General features: G+C 35.9%; 2 protein-coding genes across 3 annotated transcripts in view; one reads left to right on the forward strand and one right to left on the reverse strand.

Annotated features, from left to right (window-relative positions):
• The window catches only part of LOC105210656 (acetylcholine receptor subunit alpha-like), a 321,573-nt gene extending 311,262 nt beyond the window's left edge, over positions 1–10,311 (reverse strand). Inside the window, exon 1 of the mRNA XM_054231051.1 lies at positions 10,184–10,311. The gene's annotated coding sequence lies outside the window, so the exon portion shown is untranslated. The remainder of the gene's footprint in view (positions 1–10,183) is intronic.
• On the forward strand, positions 512–4,318 carry LOC105210554 (uncharacterized). 2 transcript variants are annotated; one of them, XR_008471260.1, is made up of 3 exons: positions 512–695; positions 2,197–3,635; positions 3,767–4,191. XR_008471260.1 is itself a non-coding variant. In XM_011181587.3 (2 exons), exon 2 carries the CDS (start codon positions 2,197–2,199, stop codon positions 3,187–3,189), a length of 993 nt encoding a protein of 330 aa, XP_011179889.1. In that variant the 5' UTR covers positions 512–695; the 3' UTR covers positions 3,190–4,318. The 2 variants fall into 2 exon arrangements, 1 of the variants encoding a protein (XP_011179889.1); XM_011181587.3 differs by having other exon boundaries at positions 2,197–4,318.
• Positions 10,312–12,000: the final 1,689 nt, after the last annotated feature.

Below are 12,000 nucleotides of genomic sequence, written 5' to 3' on the forward strand. Positions count from 1 at the left end.
AATGGCTTTGTTATTGTATCTCACATTGTTTGCCTTTGTTTCTTTATAATTTTCGTGATTCCTTTTTTTGTTTTTTTTTTTTTGCAACAAACGCATTCGTTATTTACTTTTAATCTATAAACAACTCTTGTTGATCGTTTAACGGCAATTGGTTTACATTACAAACACACACATACTCAAAGATTCAACCAGACACGCACCTACACAGGAAGGCACACACATACACCCACACAATAGACAATTTGAATGGGCAAAAGCCGGCGCATAAATGAAAAATAAACACAAAATAAATAAAAATTCGCAAAAATTCTGCTGAAAATAAATAAAAGTTGTGATATCGCATCGCGCGCACAGAGCACAGCGGTTGGCAGCCAGCGGATGACGAGAATTCGATAGAATTTGAAGCTTAATGCCCGCATATGTTTGCATGTGTATTTGTGAGCATGTGTGGGTGTGTGTGTTTGTGCAATTATGTAAAACTGTATGATTTATGCGCCGCCGTTCCAATTAAGCTGGTCGGACGAGCCTGCAGCTGCGTTTAGACGCATTTCAGCCGTGGCTACGCATTGACTGTGACAACTAAAGTTCGAACCGTTCGAACGGTAAAAAAGGTGGAAAAGGAAAAAAGGAAAAAAGGAAGCCTATCTTTCCATCGGTATTTAGTGTAAATTGCTGTGTCGTTTATAGGATTATAAGTGAGTGCCAGCTAACAGTGATTTATTTTTGATTTTATAAATGTATTTTTTTAAGTGTAAAAATGGAATTGCAGAAAACAAAAAATATGAAATTAATTCTATGTAAGAGTGGAGTGGAGACAAAAATTATGAAATTGGCTAAAAGAAGGCTTTGCAAATAAAATATTTAAATTTATTTATTTAAAATTCATATAAAAACGACAACTCGTTTCGCCATATAAAATTCGTTGATTTTTTTAAGTGTAGCAACCTGATCAAGAGACTAAGACATAATCAAATATTTAATGAGAAACATCATAAGAATATTCATGTCTTAAACATTCAAGATCCCTAAATCAAAAACAAAACAAAATCTCAGCCCTGGTTAGAGTAATTACAGTATTCCCGATACAAGTCCACTAAAAGAATTCGAACTTATACTAAGCTTCATTTTATTCGTTAATGAGATTGACCGGTGTTCGAATAAATCCAAACTAATAAAATACAGTTTTTTCTAATTCATTCTTGTGGTTAGTCCAGATGAGCTTAAAAACCGTTGGAGAACTGGTTTGCGTCCGAAATAACCAAATAGCGCTTCTTCTTATTCACTCTCCGGGCTAAAAACCGTCTGATTCCGAAGTAACCAACTAGAGCTTTATCTAATTAAATCTCGGTTTAATTCAGACTTACTTCAAAACACGTTTAGATAGATAACTGCGTTGTGTTGGAAGTAATAAATAGGGGTTTACCAAACGAACTTCAAAAAACCACTAGAGCTCTGCATTTGAAATAACCAAATAGAATTTCTTCTCTAATTCTTCTTCTTCTAATTCAATCTCGACTTTAATCCATACAAGATTCATAAAAGCGGCGGAAAACTCCTCTGCGTCCGAAGTAACAAAAATGGTGCTTCTTCTTATTCAATATCGGGGTTAATTGAGATCAATTTCAAAAAACCGTTGGAGAACTGCTCTGCGTCCGAAGTAACCTAAAAGAGCTTCTTCTAATTAAATATCGGCGTTAATTCAGAAGAACTTAAAATAACCATTGGAATTCTGCTCTGCATCCGCCGACTTTCATCAAGAAATTTTGTTTGTGAGTGGATCATTGTGGGCCCCTCTATAGACATTTTTAAGATAGGAACTCAAAACTAAATAATGTTATAAAATTTCTTGTTAATAATCATTAAATTAGGTTCTAAAGTAATTTATTAAAATCTTTAGATCTGTTTCAAGTTCAAAGAATATCATTCAACGCCAGAATATAAAGTCAGATAGCTAGAGCTTCATGAAGTATATTACTAACTATTTTTCCGAAAAGCAATGTTCTAAGAACGACACCAAGCAGTACATGAACCGACATTGACCGCCTGCCCCTTATAATCCATAATTCAATAGTCATTTTGTATTAAAAATCCCATGGATATTGAGGTCCTTTTGAAAACCTGTCTCTATTGTTCCTTTTTAATGTGTACTCAAAAAAGTCTCCCAGAAAAAATAGTGATCAGTTTCTTTGTTCACAGATGACCGCCATCACTAAAGACTTCATTGACATCAATCTCTCCACCGATGAGTTGATGCTGAAAGAGCTCGAGCGGCGCGATGGCATCTATTCGTTCATTTTTCACGAACTAGAAGTACCCAAAGCGGAAACACCAACAGCCAGCATATCGCCTGTCAAGCTGATTGACAGAAGTTATGGAGCAACAAAAGCGCCAACAACAAATGGAAACGAAATCAGTGACAACACCGACAGCAGCAATGGCACCGATAACAACAACGCGTCCGATAAGTACAAAATTCGCACAGAAACTGTGCTCATTCAGCGTTCGAATGTAATTTGCCACTCAAATAGTACATTAACAGCAACAGCAACAAAAACAAAAACAATGATTTACACCGCACCGACAACAACAACGCTTATCAACACCTCACCAAACAACAAGAGTCCGACAGCAGCCGAACCCGCCACCTCATCAAGCGCAATGCCAATCATTTTACCAAGCATATTTACAACAACACCACTGTCAACAACAACAGCATGCACCACACCGATCACAAACGGTAATGTATTGCCACCCGCCGCTTGTTTCCCAAGCCTCAGTGGCATCAACATGCGCAGTTATCACGAACACTTCAAGACCTGGCATCCGCCGGCCACCCTCGTCTACGACAATCCCAAACTCTATGCGTATATGGCTAATTGTGGCTTTCGTGTGCGCCTGGCCACACCGCGTTTCTCGCACATCTCGGCGCCTTTGGTGCGCAATCGCCGACACGCGCTCAAGGAGACCCCTCAGTACAAGCGAATGTCGGAGATGTGTATGTGTGCGCCGGTCGCCGATTTGCGTGCGCTCTTCCCGCTCGATCCCGATGTGCATGCCCCCTTTGCAACGTCGGTAGGTGGTGTGGAGGACATGACTATGACAGATGTGAATGCGGGGGTTGTGGAGTTGTCTGAGACCCCTTGTTGTGTTGGCGGAACTCTGATGCAGGACACGCCGCTACTTAAGTGACCGATGTTAGAGTTTATAATCATTAAAATTAATAATGTTATTATAAAAGTAGAAACATTATAGTCTTATCTCCAGACATGACAATGAGTCTATAATGTTAACAGTCCTCATATATTTACCTTAAAAATTAAGTTTTTTCCTACATATGTATCTAAACATATGGAACCCAATAAATTGTAGTAAATAAACACAAGTGGCCTGCAATCACTCAAATCAAAACACTTGAAAGTTGCACAAATCGAATCAAGATTGGAAAGCTTCTGTGAAAGTTGTGGAGAAAGTTTATTCACCGGTCCAAAACGATGAAAAGGAAAAGTGAACTAACATCACTGCTACGCAAAAGAAACTGTGGCTCTCAAAGAGAAAATGCAATTTCCTTACAAGTGATGAATGAAAATATGAATATAAGCAACTCTGAAAACTATCACATAAATATATATTTACATGTATGTATGGCTATCGAAATTTAAGGTGGTCTGTTTTTTCGATTAATTATTATTTTTTTACTTTAAGAAATATTTTATTAATAACAAATATATTATTAATATTTATAATAAATTATTTTTACTATTTGCAGAAGTCTTATAATTAAGGTCCTATCTAGATCCTAACAAGAATCTACTTTTTTCCGCTCTAAAGGAAATAGTCATCTATGTTTCTTCAACCTCGAGAGAGCCTTATTAGAACAGGAGTCTTTGAGAGTTCAAAATATAAAATTTACCTCAATATGTAAATTAAGAACAAACATCAAACTGAAAATTTGAGATCCTTACATATTTAAGAACATCCCAAGAGACTTCATATAGTCTTAACGGCTTTACAAAAATAAATATTTAGCAATATATCATTACTATCTCGTCGAATAACTAAAAAATGTGAAAAATAAAGATTGAAACAGTTTTGCAACACATTCCAAAATAAATAAAAATTAAATATTGCCTTAGTTTGTCAAACTGAGAGCTAACTTCTTTATATTAACAGTATGCCTCGGGGTTTCTTTCGTTATATGGATTGAGCTGCTGCATTCGACTTTTTAATAGCATTAGAGATGAACTGAGACTATATGAACTTAATACAGTAATCCCCGCTTAAGTGTCCCTTCTTAACAAGACTTTTGGAGACACTTAAACGGGGATCACGCCACAATGTATCTGAAGTATTTATATAGTATGTAATCTTCCGAACTCCTTCGTTGGAGTTCGTCTCATATTCGGTACCGATCCCAAATCGCCACTAATTAACAGCTGAAGTTCTACGAATATAAAAACTTCCGCAGGGACAGAGCGATATGTTTACCAAAAACGATTTTTTCTGATTTTCCTGATACTTAGATCCCATATCTTTCACAACGATACTGTTGGTAAATACATTTCCACGGGAGAGAGATATAATAGTTGACACAGCTATAGTTGACATACCATAAAATCTTGAGTAGTACGGCAATTAATTTTGTTGTGGTCGGAAGAGTTATCTGGATAATAATTGTGTACTGGTTTCCAAGTGATAGTTGCCTTAGAAGAGCTTACAGAAGCCTTTTTAGTTCTAAATGTTGCTTACCTGAATCTCAAAGAGTTCTCCAAAACATGCTTATTATATTTTTTCATTGTATTACTTTTTTAATAATTCATTTTTGAAAGAATACAAAAATCAGTCCTCACATCTTTACTCATTCTTCGGATACTAAGCTCCCGCTACTGTTCTCAATAATTATCCCTCTTTGTTAGACATTTTTCAGCTCGCTATATTTGAGATCTGCTTTCTTTATCTTCTATTTTACTATCTCAATTTGATGATGCCAATAAAAGGATTGAAACCAGTTGCTTGTTCGATTCGCAAAGTTTGATTAAACAGCTGATACTTCTCAGTAGGCTTTAAATAACCACTTTATAAGAATTTTTTTAACTCGCTGGAACCATTTTTTTTTGGTTTCTTTTGTGGGGTTTCATGAAAATCGTTGTTTATATTAATATATATTTCTTTACGCTAGACATTTTCAGTACAGAAATTCAGACCTTTTGAGTAAAACTATCGAGTAAAGACTGGCCGTACCATGAAATAAGGACTTCTCTCTCTTCTATATTTAATAGCTAAAAAAACTAATAAATGGTCTGTCTTTATTGGGATATTCTACTAGTAAAATTAAGGTTAAGTCCGAAAGTTTTGTTCAAACACCTAAATTACGATCATTCCATAACCATCCTTGGAAGTATATACTTCAACTGATTCGAATTTCCTCATAAGAGATTAAATGCTTGGTTATAATTACTACACATTATTGTCTTTTGTAATTAACTACCCTAACAGAGAAATATCTCCACATATTGGTTGAAGAAATCACATTTAACTACTCCAGCGAAAAAACAAGTATTTGCTCATAAATAACTGTATATTTACATACAACAACAACAAGTATAATATTTCTACTTCAAACAGAGCAAAGAAGGGTGTCTCGCACTTACTTCTATAAACACATTTGTACAAAGACTTTTATTTATTTCTTAAAAAATAGAAAAAGAAGGTGGACATGAAAAATTGCATTGCAGGCGAAGGACATCATACAAGCATCTACGAGTATTTGAGTATTTGTATGTATATGCGATTACGCATTCGCATGTGAGTAGATACGTGGAAGCGAGCTTTTCACATGCCAACGCGTGCATAAAGCATGAAGTAGTGCGAATCGTTTCCGCTTCCCGTATGCTGCTTTCTTCAGGCTTCAGCAGAAGAACGTAGAAACAACAACAACCACATAAGAAAGACACCTACTACACATACGAGTATTGTGCATACACATGTGCGAAGCGGCAGCTTCCAAGCACACTTGGGAGCGAGCAGCACATACTCACATCAACTACAAACACTCATCTTCAGCCGTCGAGATGACTGCAGCTCTCCACCACTCACACACACACATACTCGTGCAAATGCCCACTGGCAAACGCTTATTTCAAGTGCAGGATGTGCATTTGCTGCTGAAAAGTCCTGCCATTCAAGCGAGCAATGTTAGGATAGCTGCAAGTCAAATAAGTGGCTGCGCGCCCCGGTGAAATGGAAATTGTTGCAGCCAGCAATTTTACGCCTTTACTGGGGGAAACTTTTGATGGCAAGAAAGTTAGCTGCCATGCAGTCATGCACACACACACACACATACTCATAGGGAAGCATGTGATTCTTGCTTAGTGATCCCCCTCTAAACGCCCATAAGTATGCATCACATTGGCTTCGGTTAGACAGTCAGTCAGCCAGGCAGCCAGCGGTCATATCAGCTTCAACCTTTACTTGGATCATCTGCATATACGAGTACATGCCACGGCTGGTTGGGTACCAATGCTTGGGCACAGCTGTTGAACAAGCTCACGCTATCAAGTATGATCATGTGCAAGAAAAGTCGAAGTGTTAGCGAATGAAAGCGCAGTAGACAAATGTTAGGTGTATTGTGTGACAAGTAGTCCAGGTGAGTGATTTGGTCAATGCATATAATTTTTCATTATTTAAAGTTGGATCCTTAACGGCTATAGCTTTCGTGTCAAAATTAGTTGGAAACTTTGGTCGATCGATTTAGAAATTTTAGAGGTAATTTATAGTCCGGTTTAGCAAAGGATACCGATCGGCAAGCATTAGTCCCGAGACCCCCTCTGAAGTCCCCAAACCATATCTCTCGACTTTTTGAGGCTTCGATCTTAATTAGGTGTTGTCTGTCTTCTCTACTTTAAACTAAAACCGCTATCGAAACCACTTGGCAAGGATCAATAATATTGTCTGAGTCCAAAAGTTTCCCCGTGATTATGTTGGGTTAGGTTAAGAGGATGATCTGCACGACAATAGACAAGGTGAATGGGACTTGATTAAAAGCGCCGGTCTCTGACGATGCCAAGATCTTTTAACAATAGATCGCGGAGTTCCTTACATATCTAAGAAACGCTTTGAGCCTGTCGAAAATCAGTTGAGGCCGAAGGTGCTTCAGCTGGTTCACCGAAGGCACTTCAGTCTTTTGAAAGTGACTAAGTGTTTCAGTCCGACAAGATTCGGTCTAAAAAATCGAAAAAATTGGAGACTACTTACAATTTTGGGTTACTCAAGACTTTTAAGGCAACCCTGATTATATATCGACCTCTGCCGTTTATGTTGTCGATATGTTTGAAACCGTCTATATAATCCATAAATCTTTGTATATATAGAAATTACCAACAACTTTTACATCGAGCCAGTCAGAGTCAGCCTCTTGTTTTTCTTATTTTTTGGCATCCTCGAAAAGTTTTCACCACAGCTAAGTCCCAAAAGTGCAACAAAAACATGTCTCACATCTGTGTGTACCGCCAAGCGTGTTAGAACTTTTTTACAACGCACATACTCGTACTTTTTTCCATATCGGTATCAGCAGACGCCCACACATTTGCTTGAGTGATTGCAAAACTTCATTTTCAATTCAATTTTACACAACTCTTGTCGCCAACGCTGCCATTGTCGCACTGCCTCGACTTCGTCTTCTGCTTTGTCTACATGTCGTGGCTGTCTTAAAGTTCATGCCTTCTTCTTTGTTTTTTTTGTGATTTGGCTCACCTGCATCTAGCTCCCAGCTGTGAGAATTTCAGCAAGTTCTTTATGTGGACATTTGCATGTCAAAGTGTCTGGAAATTGCAACTCGTCATCGACTACATTTCGGTTTTATGTCAACCAACTGCTTCCAACTGTCACTTTTTTCCTGAGTTTTATAAGTTTTGGTTTTGTGCAAATGTGTGCATGCTGCACATGAAAGTAATGACATTTTTTTGTCAAATTTTCAGCTGTGAAACCTTTGACTGGCAACACTCTCCAACTGTATCGTTTACACTTTGCAGAATTTTGCACTGTTTTACAAAGTCAAAAAGTTGTCGGGTGCAGTTTGTTTTCTTCTTTTCTATTGTAATAAAGTGAATTTCATCACACAGGCAGGATTTGCATAGAGGAGCACAGAAAAGATAATTTGATGCAATTCTGATAAGTATATGCCAGTTTTCGTTTTAGATTATTATATAGCGAATAGATTAAACTACTTTGAGCTTAAGAAAACCATATTAGTCAGTTGATGAATTCCTGCTAGGTGGCGCAATGAAATTTTTTTTGTCTAAATCGAATTTGTGGTACAATTTGGCGCATATCCCGTATAAGACATCTTATAAAATGTAAGGTCTCATACCTATACAAACTAGCTTCAGTTGCAGATCAGAATATTAAATTCGTTTGGAAAAGGAACCTGCAAAACCCCGACAGCTACCGCTTTGGTCGAATTATATAAAAAATCGCCATAAGTCCCATTTAGGTCATATTTAAAATATATATGTATTAGCTAGTGTATGAGAAGTTTACTTCAAACAAATCTCAGACTAGATGGAAATCGAGTTATTGTAAGGAATACATGGCTTAATCTATCTATATGAAGTGTGAAGCGAATCATTAAAAATTTAGAACAAAGTTAAATCATCAAATTACTAAGGCTCAGGTAGTTAAAGTGCTTAGTGAATATTTATAAGCAGGTATTAAATAGCACCAGACAAACAAAACTGAAGGCCAACAAGCTCGACTGAACATATCAAATAGTCTAGAAATCAAAACCCTAATTCGATATGAACTCTTGCCATTCTAAAAGGGTAAGCCTAAGGACTATCATTCAACATAAACCGAAGATACACGAAAAACTTCAACTGCTCGATTTTCTTCGGCGGTATGATAAGTATCTATATTTAAATCTGGTTATATACTCATAGTATCTGATTTAGTGAACAATATGGCAAAGTTAAGTGTCCAGTAATTCAAAATATTTGTTCGGAGTTTGGGCAACAATTTGATCGATTTCTTTAGGAATTAATCTTAAAGCAAATATAATTGATCGAAAATAATTCTAATAAAATGTTACTATTAATCACTCGGGGTCAGTAAAATATCCATATTAATATTAAAAGTTAAAGTTGCCTACATTTCGGCGCAAAGAGCTAAAAGTAGTACAGAAAGAGTAATGGATAGATGCAGATTTTAATATTGATTATTTATTAAATAAAAAAAAAATTACTAGTTCTTCGAGGCAACTGACTATTTTTCGTCTACCATCTATAATTAGCTGATTTGGTAAATTAAATAAGCGCAAAAATAAACTACACAGAGATCATTAAACAGGAGATGTATAAGGGGCTGTATCCTGTGAAAACGGTAAGCTCGTATATTGCATAGTTTTTGAATGGCAGCGTTCTAAATAGCGTACGCTCGCTGGTATTTTTCCAACTTGCTGACATCATAACTCTACGTGAAATTGACCGATTTTGAAATTGAAACGGAGTATTCTTGCATATATTTACTATAAAATGACCTACTATATTTTTATTTGATTGATAATTTACATTTAATTTGACATTAAAAAACGACATTTTTTACAGAACTATGCCATTTTGTTAAATTTTGATATTTTTCAAAAATCGTTGTATAGGCAATACCTTCAACTTTAATAACATTTTTGAATTTTTTGTTTCAGTTACTCATTGGGGAACTTTTTTTGACACCTTCGAAGACAGCACATAACTCCGTTATTTTTCAATATTTTTGTAAAAATAAAATCTTAAAATATAGCTGAAAATACACCATATTATGTCCAAAAAACTTCGTAACATTCGATCGAGTCCTTTCTTAAAAAATAAATTCACGTAAATCGACTAATTTTACCTGTGTTACACTGGTATTACACGGTAATACGAAAAATTTAATATTAATATTTTATTATTTTTCTTGTCAATATTCCCAAAAGATTATCTCATATGCCGAAACAGCTTTATACCCAGCTAATCCCATACAAATTCAAGTGGTACCCCATTAACAGCAAATAAAAAGTGATTTTCCATGTAAAAGTATGTATAAATGCGCAATCTCGAGCTTATATGGCTTTTTACTGCCCACCCAGGCATATCTTAGTAACAATGAATATACATATATACAAGTAAATATATAGTAAAAGAACTTAAGCACTTACCTTACGCAGCGACCACTTTCCTCCCGTGGCAGCTGTCTGTCTGTCTCGGGCATAAAGTAATACGCACAGATGTCAATATATTAATAAGCTAAGCGGCCGATAATTGTGGAACCGTGTAATAAAAGCGACTATAAATAAAAGAAACAAACAAGAACAACAACAACATCAGTGTCAATGATACTATAGAGAATTTGGAAGACGTAATAATAAAATAAGCAAATAACAGTAATAACCTTAAGCAATAACAACAACAACAATAATAACAAAGGTGACTATGTCAAAATGCAATTATCGTAAAATCGACACATTAAAGCCGCAAATGCATTAGTGTGGATGTATTGTATGTGTGTATATGTGTATGTGTTAATTAACACTCATCAAAGTATGTGAAAGGACAACAGGAGGTAACTCGGTATAACCGAATTTCACTAAGAAGCATATGTGTTCATTTAATTTACCGTTACATGCATGAAACTCCTTTGGGCTGGATTTAATAAATGCTGCGAAGACAATAATTTCTATATATAAGGTAAGAGCAATTAACTCTCCCAGAGACCTACATACATATGCATTTCCTTACCGCTTTCTATTATTAGTATTAACCATTTAACGGTTCAAACGGCAAATGCAGTAATGCGTATTGAAATAAAACCAGTAAATTATTACAAGATAAGCCAGACTAATAATTTTGTTATGGAAATTGATTCAGCAAATTTTTATAAATAAAAAAATCTATATGTATGAGGCAGAATAAGACAGATATAGTGGGATACGGATATCTTATGCTTAGAAAAGCGATTTCGAGTCGACTCGAAGGAAAGCGAAGGTTTTCGTTTTTTTTTTTCGAATCTAAAATTTTTATGCAGGCATTCATTCTGTCGTTAAACTGCTTTAACATAAAGTGAGAACGTACTGTTTTATCGACAAATCGGTAAATTTGATCAAATAAATAGCCTGTGTTTTTTGCTTCATTAAAAAAATTTAAACTGACCTCCTCATCGAGTGAATTTAAATTTACTTAAATGAAGGGCTCACCCCTGTTTTAGATATGCATTGTACGTTTTTGTTATTTTTTTGTTACAAACTTAAAATCAGTTTAACATTAAATAACTCATAATGTATACATGAGATGTATACATGATGCCTTTACACATTTCCTTTCATCCAGTTTTGTCCTGGAATGGAGAGCCTACACCGTTTACCTATGGTGAAATTTCTTTCCTTAAAGTATTTAATTCGAGGCTCTTTGAGAAAATTCTTTCGCTTTCAATCACCTTAAATTTATTTTTGTTAGTCGGTCTCTAAAATACCCATTTAAAATATAATTTAAACCGTCATCAGTAATTGTTTACATAAAAACTTCAAAACTTTCTAGACACCCTGATGATGGAAAATGAGCGAAATCGGTTCACAATAACGATTCCATCTGATTTCTTCACTTTATAATGTTTACACAAGAAACCGATGAAAATAGAGGAATAAAACTACACAGAAACATATCCCCATATCCCCATTTCCGGAAACCTAATTTCCGGTTCCGGTACAATCGTATCCTGTTGTCTAGTTGTCTCATTTATGGGTACCATATCCGGTAACCCCATTTCCGGTTCCGGTTACATCGGTTCCAGTAACACCATACCCAGTATCCGGTACCGCATATACATATCCGGCAACCCTATTTCCGGTAACGTCATTTCTGGCTCCAGTAACATCATATCCAGTATCCGATACCGGATGCTCGAATCCGGTAACTATATTTCCGGTTCTAGTAACTAGTATCCCACTTCTGGTAACCTGGTAACCCAATTTAATAATAT

This window comes from Zeugodacus cucurbitae, chromosome 5, assembly GCF_028554725.1.
Source record: "Zeugodacus cucurbitae isolate PBARC_wt_2022May chromosome 5, idZeuCucr1.2, whole genome shotgun sequence".
NCBI classification, from domain to species: domain Eukaryota; kingdom Metazoa; phylum Arthropoda; class Insecta; order Diptera; family Tephritidae; genus Zeugodacus; species Zeugodacus cucurbitae.

What these genes read in the sequence shown, in the direction of transcription:
- LOC105210554 (XM_011181587.3), top strand. Translation starts at nt 2,197, where the DNA reads ATGACCGCCATCACTAAAGACTTCATTGACATCAATCTCTCCACCGAT.